Raw genomic sequence first — 15514 nt, forward strand, 5'->3', positions numbered from 1 at the left:
GAGGGAGGTGCTATTTATGGGAAATTCTTCAGTCTTTGTTGATAGATGGCCCAGTTAGAGTAGGGACATTATCAGGGAGGAAGCTTGTGTCCTGAACTTCAGCCCATTTGGAAGAAAAGGGCCTGAGTCTTGTACCACCAAAAAAGGACAGTTTTTTCTTCATCTCTTAGCTCTCACCATTCTGCCAAATCTGGCATTCATATGATCTAAGCTGATTTAACATTCTGAGCAAGCATAAAATTAGCCTGCAGGAAACCCACAACCTGTACTAGAGACTGTGGCAGGAGCAGAAGGAGCGTGACTGACTCCATGGGTACTGGGTACATGTTACACTGGCTCAACTGAGTTGTCTCACTGCAACTCTAAGGTTTATTGCAATTTAGAAAGGTTGAAGTTGGATTGTTTCCACTGTTACTTCATGAAAGGCATGATAAATGGGACACTAGTGCTTCATTTGATAGTGACATGAAGCTCATTTTTTAATGAATGTCAATATACATTTTGGTAAAAGGTTGGACTTGTCACGTTGCTTCATCGTTTATCAAATCTGGGAGCAATCAATGAAAATCCCAAATGGAAAACTACAGCATGTTCCTACAATCAAATCAGAATACTGTAGAAACAAAACCCACATGCTCTTTTGGGAGCATGGACTGTAGTCAGATCATGTCAATGCTTTGCAATCGGCCCCCATGTTGTTCCCCCACCTCCCATACGTAAACAGACACAGCTCTGCCTGGTTATCCTGGTATAATTAAAGGCTGCAAGGAGCTGTTGTGCAGTGCAGGGGCAACTGTGAGAGTCTTAGAGGCCAAATTCTGAACCTGTCTTTGCTGCTGAAAACATTGTGCATTTGTGTCCTTAGTTCCATGCAGATTTTGGTTGAAATTGTTGTGACGTTAAGGAGTATTTCCTGTGTTCTGTAGTCTTGTTTTCTCAGTGTTTCTAACAAATTGAATGCATACCTGTTAGTTGCTTGTTTGGAAACCATCACATGTGTTACAACTTTCATTTTAGGGAGGAGATTCTTGAGAAAACTTTATGGGAAAGGGTATCTACTCACGTGATTGAGAATATATACCTTCCAGCAGCACAGACTACAAACTCAGGGACGTTTAACACCACTGTGGACATCAAGCTGAAGCAGTGGACTGACAAGCAACTGCCTAATAAAGCAGTAGAGGTAAGAATTTAGTTATTTAAATAAAAAAATAAAAAATTACAATTTGTGCAAAGCTTATTAAAATGACAGCATAACTCCAGAAGAGTTAAGGTGATGTTTGAAGGACTGACTGCAGTTCTTTTAAACAACTTACATGTCAGACAAGACTGGCAAGATTTTGGTGTTCAGAAGCATACAGAGCAGAAACATTGTATTTCGCTCTTCTGGTGAATTTTGCCTGCTACAGAGCAAAAAACCCTATTTTTACAAGGTTAAACCCTTCAAGTAGGTATATTCATATTTAATAGATTTTTGCAAGTTTAACAGAATTCTGCTTGCTACAATATAGTGAAGCCAAGTTTAGTGTTGCCTTTACTAGTAATGGAAAAAGGACAAGTCAGTGACTTACTCTTATGCTTGCATGTTTTTTCCAGAAAGTCTCCAAATTTTCATACTTGTAAGAATTGTCATAAATGTTCACTTAGCAGCTGGTGCACAGTGTAATGGTCCATTTCAGGCTGAATTGTTTGCTAACTTTCTAGGTGGCATGGGAGACTTTACAAGAAGAATTTTCCCGTTTCATGACAGAAAAAAAAGGAAAGGAGCATGATGATATCTTTGATAAACTGAAACAAGCTGTCAAAGAAGAAACTATTAAACGGCATAGATGGAACGAGAGAGCGGAGGATAGCCTGGTATAATGTAGTGGGTTTTTTTGCTTTGTTGACTAAGTGCTGTTGAAATTTCTTTACTGAAGTTGCATATTCAGTATTTTTGCATTCTTTTATTTTAATCCTGAAATGACAGGGAGGTGTGTCCATCTCACATTTTCTGTATAATTTTTTAATACGTTTTCTCAATTCGTTTCATTGTTATCTTTTATTAGTTTCCCCCTAAATAACATCTAATAAGACTGTTTTGGTTGGTTCAGAAAAGTCATCCATAATCCACTGGCTGCAGGACAGCCTGGTGGGAATTGTTTAGCATCAGCTCATTTGTTCTGTTTGGTGTAGTCACATAAAATAACATCATTTCCTTACCATCTTTATAGATTCTGTAATCCAGAGGGGTTTCATATCTTCTCCTGTATTTTTTACTTTATCTGTGCTAGGCTGTAGAAAAGAGTCAAGCTAAAGGCACACAAAAATATTTTTGGCAGTCCTTTGAATGGTGTCTCTTAAATAAATCGCATGTGCCCAATACAAGCTGCTTTATCAGACATTAAAAAATTAAGATAATGCTAGAAACGTTACTTTTACTAAATCTTGAGTAAATTATTTATTGCATGCTAGAATTCCATTCTGTATTGCAGCGAGTGATCCAGCACAATGCCTTAGAAGATCGGTCAATATCCGATAAACAGCAGTGGGATGCAGCCATTCATTTTATGGAAGAGACGCTCCAAAGTCGGCTCAAAGACAGTGAGTTGTGTGATGTATTCCACTCTTCTGTGCTTTTTAATCTGGCCCAGTGTCTGCATCTAGTTCACTTCACTTCAGTGCAAGCTTTTGTATCAGCACAACTGACACAGTGGGGACTGTTTGAAATGGTACTAATACTGATAGAAATATTTAGCAAAGTACAGCCTCAAGTGCTTGTGCTCCTGCTCTTGCAATGAGGCTACTGAAAGATAAGCACTGGAGATCTGTAAAGTCAAAAAATAGTACAAATGCACATGTAGGAGAACAGAATAAATGCAAGGAAAGTAAGTGGTCTGTTTATAGTTTCTAGCATAATCAGTTTTGATGCAAGTTGCAGCAAGGTAAGATTTTTTTATTTTTTTTTTTAAAGCCTGACTTGGAACCAGGAGGGCTCTCTCAGTGGAGGGTTGTTGTGGTTTTATATACTTCTTTGAAGCATCTTCCTGTTGGCAGTCATTTTTAAATTTTAATAAAATACGTCAACTGTTGCTTCAAGTAAAAGACACGTGACTCGACTCAGTGTGGCATATCTTACATTGTTTGACATAAAATGTCCATTCTTCTTCATGTACCCAAGTTTAGAACTGTACATTTGGGTGGTTGCGTATATTTTGTGTGATAGTTAATATCATGCTTCCTTTTTCAGCTGAATCTGTTATTGAAGATATGGTGGGTCCAGACTGGAAAAAAAGATGGTTACACTGGGTAGGCCGCACCAAAGAACAGGTAAAAGGAAATAAATTATAAAGAATTTGTAGTTCACTACTTTTGGAAAACTTTGATTATTACTTTGAGTAAAACTTTTGAGTGAATTTTAAAAAATACTAACCCTCTTCACACGTTTTAGGTGACTGAAAAAAAAAAAAAGAATTACTTTTCATTGTTTTAAATACCACAAAGAATTTCGTATTTTTTTCCATACTGTAGCTACAGATTGGTTTGTAAACTGTTTTTCATTCTTCAGCTGAATTATATCTTTGCCATTATGCCACTGACTTGTGTATTAAAATTCTTCCAGTAGAAAGAAATCAATGAAAGCAGGTGGAGACTGGGCTATTCTCTTCTATAATTTTCAAGCATGCCTTTTAAGTAGAAGTCACATGCAGTTTCCTATCGTGCTCCATTTGGATTTAATTAGTATGTGATGGCATTATCATAGCATTCTAATCACAGCTGTATCTTCTGATTGGCCACATTCATCTGAACCTCTCTTCCCATTTGCTCATAACTTTTGGAAATTTCTTTTGAATTTAAATAACAACTTCCATTCAATGCCCAGAGACAATTGTCTTTTAATATTACTTTTTCTAGATATTTCTCAAACTCAGTCATACTTTAAAGAAGCAAGTAGAGTTTGAAAGAATACAGTAGAAAGTATTTGTTTCAGAGAAAGGAGTTTTACAGTCAGCTGTATGTAACTAGGCGTAGGGGAAAGGTAGCGACTTCAACCTATATTACTTGAATTTCATGAACAGCAACTTAAAGGTATGAATCCATGGAGAGTTCTTGCTAACTAATAGGCGAAAAGTACAATTCTGATCAGTGTCACATGTGGTATGTGAATGTGAACCCTGCTAGTGGATATTCATGGAGGGGAAAGGGGGCTAAGACCTATGATTTTTTTTTCCCACCCTTCTATTCTTGTTCTGAATTTCAGTGCATAATGAAAAGAAAAAAATTAAAAATTGACAGTGAATTATCCCTTAAAAATATTATATTTGAAGTGTCCTTGCACAGCTACCCTTTGGAGTCACTTAAATATAATAGTTAATAGCATCAGAGGAATTTTCTGTTCTGGCTTATTAAGCAAATGGAGTGTTTATTGAGGAGGTGCTGATGATCTCTGAGTCTATAATAATTAATTCTAACTAATCATTCCTATCCTAGAATATTCGTAATGAAACAAAAAATGAACTCGAGAAGTTAATCAAGTGCAATGAAGACCATGCAGCTTATCTGGCAAATGATGAAGTGACGACTGTCAGAAAGAATCTGGAAGCAAGAGGAGTAACAGTGGACCCTTGTCTGGTAAGATGCAGATTTGTAACAAGACATATGGAAGCCCCCTGTGAACACTTGAATGTTCTTTCTAGATAGCATACAAGAGAGACTCCCTCTGAATACTGAATTTGTAATCCAGATGTTTCCAAATGAATTACTAAATGAATTCTTGCACGCAATTCACAGACTTCTGTTGGCTGTCAGACAAATGCAGTACAACACTTTGGAATCTGTCAGTTTAGACTGAAGTCAGAATCTGCTGAGCAGATTTTCTTACCTACATTATGACAAAGCTTATTTGAAATTATTGTTCAGGTATTATGTAGAAGAATCAAGGCCTTTGTGAGCAAAATACAGTGAAAACATATTGTGCATCCTTAAGCTTTCAGTGTGGTTGTGTGTGAAGTTTGAAATTCATTGGTGCATTGAAGAGAGAGAATTTTTTTAAAAATACTTGTAGAAAGGTAGGATTTTTTAAGAGTGTTCCAGGGAATTGTATTGTACGTTTGAAATGTTCTGGAAAAAGACATATCTCATTGCAGTGTAAGGCCCTTAGGGGTAATTAGACTTCTTATCTAATTAAAAGTAAGATTTTAAATAAATGAGAATTCATACATTAATAAGTAATAGATGTAGATTTCCTTTAACAGTGATTTATTTTCTGGAGTAACTTTGGCTACCTTTTCAACATTAATATCTGTACTTATTCTAGGTAGAAGAGTCATTTAAACACCTGCTGCTCCTTTCCTATACAGTACTTACCATTTTTTGTAAAGGTCATGTTAGTGATCCATATCCTCTACATGAGGAAGCTGAGTGCAAATTGAGTTTTCCTTCTAGCCAAGCAATTGATTTTCTTAATTATATTTCATGGGTTTTTCAAAGAGGCGTATCAAGACACGTATTTAATTTTGAAGAACTGAAATATAAATAAGCCTAATCAAGAAAAGTTACAAATGTTTGTTTACATAAGACCCATGAAATATTTCTCTATGCTTTAATCTGGTTTAATTGGTAAATTAATGGGTACAATTAAACAATGTATTCTCAGTGTTAATGTAAAGATTATTTTGTAGTGTATAATTAAATGTATTTTGGCTGCAGACAGTATTTTTAAGCACTCAGTTATGTTACGTGCATGGAAGAGTGGATTTTTAAATTAACAGTCATCTGTAACGTTTGCCAAATGTAAATAACACATTAATCATAGCCCAGTTGCAGACAAATTGCTGAGAAATATTCAAACATATGTTACATGATATGGATAGTGGAATTTGGAATTACATTTTAAAATTAAATGCAATCGTTAATCTATGCACGATAGCGAGTGTATGTGTTTATTTATTTAGTCAAATTTAAGTACTGTTTTCCTAGATTAAAGACACATGGCACCAAATTTATAGAAGATTCTTCCTGAAGTCTGCCTTGAACCACTGCAATCTATGTCGAAGAGGCTTCTATTATTATCAGAGGCATTTTGTGGACTCAGAGGTAAACTGAAGAACAGATGTTCTTCATCTACACTGGTGTTTTGCCTTACTATTTCTATCTCAATCGAAAAAAAAATCTAAAAATACTTTAAAGTAACCTGACCAGATAGCTAGTGATCCCAGATACATTTTACATGAGGCTTACAATGGATAAGATACCATCCTGGTGGTAATTATATAAAATGACCACTAGGTATCAGCCATGACCTAAACATCTAGTACTAATCAATGTGTATTGAAAATACACAACTAAAAGCAGTATTATACTTTTGTTGGTATCTTGTTGTTATCCATTTCTCCCACTTTCCCACTGATAGTTATTTACCTCAGTGATACGAAAAAAGTTCAGAAAACATCTTTATGGGTTTATAGGAAAAGTATGGTCAGTAAGGGTTTAGAGCAAATACTTGGTGCTACATTTGATCAATAGGGAAAAAAATAACTATGGAGTTTTCAAACAGATCTTTATAAATGGTTTTCCAGTTTCGTAAACCCAAGCTTGTGCAACAAATGACAGTATGCATGAATTCACACAAAAAATATATAGTTTTCTTACCATTGTATTTTAAATCAAAAAGAAATTACTGGAAAAGGTAGAGCTCCTCACTTTCTGTGGAGGTTTGTTTTTATTTTAATGAGCAACAGTGATTACCATGGAGCCAGAAATCTTTGCTACTTTAGAAATATTTTTGCCTTTGAGGGATGAGGCAATGATATCACAGCATGGAGAGCTGCCTCTTCATGACACTTAACCTCCTATTCACGTTACTGTCTTTTTTAAGGTGTCCTAATGTGAAGTTAATGCTCCCTCCTGCCATCCTTTCAAGTGTAGAAACTGTCTCTTCTGTTGGTAACAAATATAGCCCTTTGTCCAGCACTGTCTTCAGAAGTGTTTGTCAGACAGGGAGGCACAACCTGAAGTTCAGCTGTTGTCTCAACATGTTTGCTATGAACAGAGTAGTGTTTCAGTGAGCATTAGGTTACACTCACCAGCCTGCATATAGTGTCTGCAAATTGTTTTTCCATGGTTTCCCATGATATGGCTCTTTGTGTTGAAAATAGCAGATGTGAAGGTGATGCAGTGCATTAAATAAGGCTGATGTGGTTCCTGTGAAGTGTTTTTGATGTGTTTCCTTGTTACTTACACCAGTTATTCTCTGGGATTTTTGTGTGAGGTCAGTATATGTATACATGAGGTTACAGTTGCTGCTAAGAAAGTCAAGAGATTCTTGTACCTGTAGGGTGTTTACTGGACATCAGAGGTCTGACACCACAACTTCTCTCGTTCCAGCTTGAATGTAATGACGTTGTCCTCTTCTGGCGAATACAGCGAATGCTGGCAATTACAGCAAATACACTGAGGCAGCAGCTTACAAACACTGAAGGTAAGGCCCACAGTCAGCTGAGGGGTTTGAAACAAAAAATTATCTCCTCCTAAAAAAGTAATACAATTTTGATGAGAGAGAAAAATACCCTTTGAAAGTTAACAATCTTTCTTAAAGAATTTCCTGTCTTAATGGCCCAAAGAAGGGACTTCTGTGTTCAGAAATTTGCCTTTTCTCCAGCCAGATTAGGTAGTATTGTAACATATACTACATCTCCAACAGACCGTCTCAAATTTTGTCGTTAGGTCATTACAGATGCAAAAGTATTACACCTTACTTTTTTTTGGTTGCTTTGTGGTTTTGATTTTTTGCAGTAAGGCGCTTGGAGAAGAACGTAAAGGAAGTGCTTGAAGATTTTGCTGAGGACAATGAGAAAAAGGTGATGCTCCTAACTGGCAAGAGAGTCCAGCTTGCAGAGGATCTCAGTAAGTACCTATCCTATTGTGTTTTGGAATGAGCTTGAAGTGAAGCAAATTCTGACCGCTGTCCTTGAGAACATTCAGTGTGATATGGGTTGTTCATGTGCTGGTTTTTATTTAATATCACATGGATTTTTTTTCTTTAATACGGGCAGATCTTACTCATTCAAAGATGGACATGGGTAGTATAGTGTGATAGAACAATAGAATTTCACTGATATATTGCATCAGTAAATTGAAAAATGTAGTTACAAAATGTAGAAAAAACCTGTCAGACATGAAGTTCTGTGATGTTGTGCTTATTAAGATGAGATGGCCATTATATTAAGAGATTCAACAAGGAAGAAAATCTAGCAGATTTAACCTTTCAGAAGGATTACAGTAGTTTAATGCTCACATTAACACTCAGAAAGTGTTACGGGGTTTTGTGATTATTATGGTAAGGCTTTAAACAGTGAAAGTTTTTCAGGTGACAGTCCAGGTTGATACCTGCACATCCAATAGGGTTTAGACTGACTTTTAGCTGATGGGGCTTGTCTTGCACACATACAGTTGATTTTTGGGCAGCATTCCTCTGTTGTTCTATGAGACTTCCACTTAAACCCCAGCTATGCACCTGCACTGGGAAGGGTAAAAAACAATGCTGTGCAAAAGGGAAAAGAGAAAAAAAAGGTTGTGATAAATGGAGTTCATGTAGTTATATAAATATCTGCATGTTGACATCACAGGTGACCTTTTTCTTAGACCTGTATTTTGTGTTCAATTTAGAAACTTATTTTTGTTTTAAAATATGACTTTGTATATTTAATTCAGAATGAATGAATTTTATGGTCAATGTTTTTTCTTTTAATTAGCAAAGTTCTGATATCAAGGGTTCAGTGGGACAGAAAAGCCTTCAATTGCTGTTAGTTTCCTAAGTATGAATCGTGTTCTATTTTTTACATCCAAAATGTAATAAAAAAGAAATATTTTGCTTATAATAAACTCAAAATCTGAGGATTTGCTTTTGATAGTGCTGGTTTGGTTACACTGGAAGTGCTATCTTATTATTTGGAAGTGTTGTTATTAAAATCACAGTTGGTGGTATTTGTTGTCCTTTAGAAAGTTTGTATAATATTTTGGAACCGTGAGTAGGAATTTTGTGATCTCAGGCAAATTGTCTGGGTCTTCTTGACTGATCTCTGAAACAAGTGGTATGACTATAGAATTTTTATGATAGCTACATAATTCTCTTCAAACGTCCTGTGTTGCTTTTGAAACCCTATGTCAACCTTCATGTAAACATCCTTTTAGAATGGGTAGAAAATGTTTTACAAAATAAGGGGTTTTCCTCCTCTATATATGTGTTGAGGTAAAATCAGTGGTAGCCTGCAGAGTAGGATTCAGACCTTTATTGAGGAAATTACTCCTTTTCTCAGTGAGCAGTGGTGCTTGCTTGCTTTGATGCTGGATGTTGATATTTTTTTTTTTCCCCTGAGCAAACACTGCTATAGAGTAAAACATAGCAATTTTGATTTATCCTTAGATATTCCATGTTTCAAAACAAAGTAAAAGAATACTAACAAGCACATAATGTTTAAATTAACTTGGCTTTATTTTGCACTGAAATCGACTTGGAATTTTTGCATTGTCAACTTTGCTCCTCCCAAGCCCCAGCAATAAGCTCCCATTTCAAAGCAGTAACAGCTGGGGTTGTTATTTTGTAAGCTAAGGCTAGACCTGCAGGAGCAGCCTGTGTGTGTTTATAACCTGAGGTGTCTGTACATTGGTGTATATGCTTCAAGTGTGTAGTTTGCATTTCATAAATTATTATGTAGCAAAAACATGTCACTGCACTGTGTTTCTTTAGATTCAGGAGGTCACAGATCCCACTCACATTATTCTAAGGAAATAATTGTTACTCAGTACAAAACGATGTGTGATGGCACGTTCTGCTTTATTGTACCTGTGGGAAGATTTTAAAACTACCACTGCTTATTTCTGTACTCGGAGCAGTTGTGTTCTTTCTGCATGCTTTTATTGCTAAGTGGCAGTAATTGTTATGGGGAAATGACAAGAAAAGGGGGTTTCTTTGCCTTTCCCTTAGTGAATAGTGCCTTTCTTTGGTGCAGGGGTTTTTTTTATCCCCCTGAGACAGATTTTGAAAGCATAGAGCATTGAACTCTCATGTAGCCATACAAGTAATTTCCTTCTTACAGCATTTAGTGACGATCAGGACTTTGCTTAAAGAAAAAAATCCTGGCTCCAACAACACATGTTCATGAAATATTGGTATTTTAATTAGGAAGGGAAGTGATCTCCTAAATCACAAAGTCCAGTCTCTCTGTCCCAGGCAGCTGTGTTTATATAACCCAGCTGATTGGAATATCTTGAGCTTTGTCTTTAAATCAGTTAACTTGTTGAGGCTCATTGTTCACACTGAAGACGTGTTCCAGGATGTCATTTCTCTGGTGGTTACAAATAGTCTTTTAGTTTCCATCTAAATTTGTAAATATGAGGCTGGGATTCACTTCCTGATTGGAAACTGTACTTGGAAATGTAAATTATTTATATACCTGAGGTTGGGATGCTTCCTCTTGGTGATGATGATATGGCAACACTGTCCCACTGCTGTTACATCAGTCTTTTAATGCTGAAGCACTGGAAGTGCTTTATTGTTTGTTCAGGATACTGGTTAATGGCAAACTGTTACTAGCATGGGTGACCCAGTATCGTAATGAGAGCTCATATAAGACTCAAAACTGATTTCAGCTGATTTTGTTATCTGTGTTATACAACCTTGAATGTTATTTTAATCTCACATCAGGATATTCCTTGATAATGTTTATGCCATGAATCTTGCTGCTTCTCAGTGTTGATGTCTCAAGTTTTATTCTAGGTATTTTAAAGAGTGTTAAACAGAATTTTTGAACAGTTTCTAACAAATTACTAGGTTTGTAATCTACTGAGGTTGTTTTTTCTTTAAAAAAAGGCTCTAAGTGTAATGTAAATATACTCTTCAACATAAGTATATTATGATACTTGTACCAGTGAAATGAGCAAATTACTAAGTTTATAGAAATAAAGAAGCTCCAGGATTAGAGACTATTTAGGAGAAAGGATCATAAGGTGCAAAAAAGAGGCAGAAGAGAATATGAATAGCTGAATTGGAAAAAGTGACTTTGAAAGTGTCCTAAAATGCAATCAATCCATAAGAATACCTGTATTGAAAGATACACCTGCAGCTGATGTATCCCAGTGTCGTGTTCCTGGCAATGAGCCGACGTGGGAACAGCATAAGAACAGGTTAAGCATGCAGCAGTACATGCCTGTTATGCTCTAACAGCATCCAACAATCTGTGGTTCCAAGATTTCCTAATCCTGAGGTAATATCCTTGTGATTAATAGCCATTCAAGGATTTTTTTTTCATCCTGTGCATTTCTCTAATTGCTTTTTGAACTCATGTAAACTTTGGCATCTGCAACATCCTGTGGCAATTAGTTCCAGAGTTCAACTACACATTGTGTGAAAAAGTACTTCCTTTTGTTTGTTTCTGAACCACCTGCCAGTTTCATTTGGCTCTCCTTAGTTCTTGCTCTGTAAAAAGCATTCAGTAATCTTTTTCTATTCTTTTTTTTTTTTGTGCCATTCATGACTTCATAGATGTATATGCTACCTGCACTTGATCTTTTTCCTGGCTTGAAAAATTCTCATGGTGTAGTTGTTCTTTGCACAGACATTGTTTCCTAGCTTCAGTCAGCCTTGCCACTCTTTTCCCCTTTCTTAGTTCTATAAAACCTTTTTTGGGGTGAAAGAACAGAACCTGCGCAAAATACTTGAAGTATATCTGAATTATGGATTTATGCAGTTGTATTGTGATGCTTTCTGGGTTTTATTCTGGTCTTTTTATAGTAATTTCTTATAGCCTATTTCGTCTTTTGCCTGCTGCTGAGCAGTGAGCTGATGGCTACAATGAACTATCTGCTACAACTCCCAAGTTCTTTTGTGAGAAGTGGCAGTCGTGACATTTCCCTTGTCGTGTTTTTAAACTGTAGGTATAGTTGAGATGTGTTTATTGTTTTGCTGAGGATGCAGAAACGAGGAATTTGCTGTCTGTGTCTTACATGTCTAACTGGGCACTTCAGGCTTATTCAGCAGTGGGTAGGAACCTGTTTTAATGCAATTTAAAACCTCCTTCACAACTGTGGTGCATTATTTATATTGAAGTTCTTTTCCCATTTTGTCTGCCAGTTAAAGAACATAGACAGGTCTTTCTTGCCTCATCAGCAACAGGAAGAATTATATTGACTTTCTAGTTGGCACCTGCATCTTGACTGTGCTCATTGATGAAGGACAAAATACTTTGATTTGAAACTTATATTCCACACAACTTACTATTTTACTGTACGCTTAGGTGAATCAGTACCTTAAATGTGCCGTGTTCCATGAAAAGTAAAATGGGGTAGAGGGAGCTCAAAGTACAATAGTAAACAATAATGTTTTAAAAGGAGAATTTCCACTCATAGAAATGCCTCTTGTCAGGGCAAAAATGCCCTGTTTGTATTGCAGGCTATAAGGCACTGCTTTGGGCTGGAGGGAAAATGTGTTTGATCATGGCGAGTCAGTCCCTTCAAATTCCTGCAGCCTTGTTATGCACAAGTGTGTGCAGCTGGACACAAAGCTTTTCCACTTGCTCTTTTTTTAAAATATTGATTAACCTTTATTTCTACAATACCTTCGGAGATGGATCAGTCAGTATATATCCTTTAATTTTATCAGTGATCTTTTATGGTACTTACTAGTTCATACTGCTTTCTTTTGTATTTATGTTTAACTTTCCAAAGTGTTTGACATGGAACATTCCTGCAGGCTGCCTCTGAAGTTACTGAAGTTTTTAAATTTTAAGTGTATTTCAAGACAGGGGTGTTTCTGCAAAATTTGTTAAAACAGTAAAGCTGGCATTTGTTTGGTTTCAGGATCTTTTTGATGGCTATGCCAAAGTGGGTTGTTTTTTTATAAAAGACAATTATTTGAAGTCTCATCTTCACTAGAATTGTATCTTTTTAGCTATGTTTTTCAGTACAGGGCAATAAGATTTTTTTTCTGGAAAAGAAACAAATACATGGATGAAAAAATGTGATTTCAACATGAATAATATATTTTATGCTGCCTTATTTTTAACACAAATGATAGAGTAGTCATTTCAGCAGAAATACTCCACAGTTCTTTGCAAAACTGATAGCATGTGGATAAATCTTAACTTTCTGTAGACTACTTTTTAGTGTGGTAATTTTTGAAAATGTTGAGGTGCCAGTAAAAGGCTTCCCAGAACTACTTAATTGTTTCCAGAATTCCACTCTTCTGGACTTCCTCTTTTTGTATGAAGGGCCAAAGCAAACTTCCTCGATAGTGTGAGCTCTGTGCAATAGGTTGCCGTACAGGTTCCCAACACAAGATGGCAATGAGTGGCCTGTGGAGGAGGCTCGGGAGGCTGAGCCCGTGGCCAGTCGAGTGCCAGCCCTCCCACGTCTGGTGTTTCCCACGAGCGCAGCTTAGGCAGTGGGCACTGGTGTCTTGGATGCTAAACATTTTCCTCTGGAAGGAAGATGCACTTGCCTATCCTTGTTCCTCATGTTTTCCACTCTCTCTAAGTCTCGTTTGTTTGTTTGTGTGGTATGTAATTTATGACGATTGTAAAGGATGGTCATATTTTTTCTCAGCTACACATTTCTCATTAGCAACTGCGTGGAAAGCATTAGTTTGTGAGCTTTGTTACTAAAAAGCTGTTAGGAACTGAATGCTTCAATCGTTTTGTAAAGGAAATGTATCTTCCGGTGTCTTTTATCCTAAAGCTAAGCTACATCTATCCATTTTGCAGTAGCATTTAAAATGTGCTAGATGGTGCACATGGATGTTGTATACTTCAGGCAGTCAGCAGGAGCTTTGCCATTGACTTCACTGGAGTTGAAATCTCACAGACCCCAAAGAAATACATGTCCTATCTTCATTTATTTCTTCTCCTTTATTCCTTTTAAATGGAAAAACGAATGTTGCAAAGGCATCCTTTACTTGCACAGGATAAACAGAGCACAGTCCTACAAAGCAGCTTTCCTAAGTCAGTGTGCTATTCATCCAGTATCCTCTGTCCTCACAAGCTGGAAAAGAAAGCCTAGAACTTCACCAAAATTATAAGTAAAACCATGTGCTTGGGAGAGTCTTTGGCAGGAGGTGGGAATGCCTGTGGAAACTTGATCCTGAAATTGCTAGGTACGAATGTGAATGGATCATCCTCCAAGTTCGTTTGTCAGTAATGTTGACACCTGTACAGGTGTCATGGGCTAGCTGAGACTTTGTTCTGCACAAAAACTTTTTGAAACATTTGAGGAGAAAGCCCTCACATGAAGAAAAGACAGCTTAGGGCCATTTGTTTCAATTCTGTCGTATTTTTGTAAGCTATGAAATATAAGAATTTGCAGAACTTAATTATTTTCCTGTAAAGACTAAAACATATAAAAACTAAACAAACCAGAGTTACAGTAAAATACTTCCAAGTTTTATATCTGAAGTCATTGCTTTGAAGTCACAGCATTAAATTCTTAATTTACTTTTTCTCATGTTGAATGTAAACCATTTGCCAACTTGGAGCATGAGTGATTTAATATCATATAGGCATATAATAAACTTGCCATTTTAATGGAGTTAGAAGGCCAATAATGTTAGTTAAGGCTGGTACTTCCATATGCAAGTTGCTGACTCAGGATCTGGAATCCTGTGATATATGTGGCTAAGCTGAATGGTTTCTGTTGTGTCTGTTGTATGTAACAAACTGAATCCAAGCAAGTCTCCTTTTTTTGTTATGCATTTATGCAAGTTAGGGATAAAGTCTGTGAAGGGTACTTTGCATATAATTACTTACTCTGTGGTTACATTTTTTTTTTCTTTCGTTACTCTTAGCTGCAGAAAAAAAATGTTGTGTGAAAATAATCGTATATTGTGGTCATTACTGTAGCCTAATTAAATTTCAGTTCCTTGAGATGACTGTTAACAGTATTTTGATTTGACCTCTGTCCTACCTGACATTATTGATTATATGTGCTCCTTAAAATTATGCTTTGACTTGGCTCTCTAAAGTCTTTACCTTCATTTGCTCTTCTGTTATGAGCTTTAACTTTTTTCAAAAGGTCACAGCATTTCATAGGGGCAAAGCTCAGATGTAAGGGGAAAGACCTCTCAAATAAGCACATTTTAGGTAATTTTCCCTTAGAAACCAGAGGCAGACAAAACAGCTCAAAAGGCAATGGTTAGTAATCCTTAATTCAGTCCTTAAGGTGCTTGTTTAGAACCAATGTGGGTTTTGGTGTTTTCAAGATACAGAAAAAAGGTATCATTTTCAAGACATTTGATCGCAGTGCTCAGATGTTGGCCCTACTGCTCAAAGACAGACATGGGAAAGAGGGAAGCATCCTAGGAAATGCAAATGGAGGAGTGATCTTATTATAATCTGAAGAATTAGGGTTATTTTGTGCTCTCGTTTCTTCCATGATGCCTAAATATTGGAGTTTCAGAACCTACTTAGGTAAATATGTAGTTACTTCATAGTTGTGAGGCAATTCCAGAGGTGGCAACAGTCTTGCTTTGCTCCTCTCTTCTGGTTGT

At 36.5% G+C, this 15514-nt stretch overlaps 1 protein-coding gene across 4 annotated transcripts in view; it reads left to right on the top strand.

Moving 5' to 3' along the window:
• OPA1 (OPA1 mitochondrial dynamin like GTPase) overlaps positions 1-15514 on the top strand; it is a 56158-nt gene that overhangs the window by 28360 nt on the left and 12284 nt on the right. For all 4 annotated transcript variants that reach the window (XM_064666267.1, XM_064666269.1, XM_064666268.1 and 1 more), the window contains 8 exons: positions 1018-1183; positions 1705-1857; positions 2475-2583; positions 3230-3309; positions 4471-4611; positions 5959-6075; positions 7366-7459; positions 7774-7884. In XM_064666267.1, the coding sequence (XP_064522337.1) occupies positions 1018-1183; positions 1705-1857; positions 2475-2583; positions 3230-3309; positions 4471-4611; positions 5959-6075; positions 7366-7459; positions 7774-7884 (971 nt within the window). The remainder of the gene's footprint in view (positions 1-1017; positions 1184-1704; positions 1858-2474; positions 2584-3229; positions 3310-4470; positions 4612-5958; positions 6076-7365; positions 7460-7773; positions 7885-15514) is intronic.

This window comes from Pseudopipra pipra, chromosome 10 (assembly GCF_036250125.1).
Source record: "Pseudopipra pipra isolate bDixPip1 chromosome 10, bDixPip1.hap1, whole genome shotgun sequence".
In the NCBI taxonomy this organism is placed as follows: domain Eukaryota; kingdom Metazoa; phylum Chordata; class Aves; order Passeriformes; family Pipridae; genus Pseudopipra; species Pseudopipra pipra.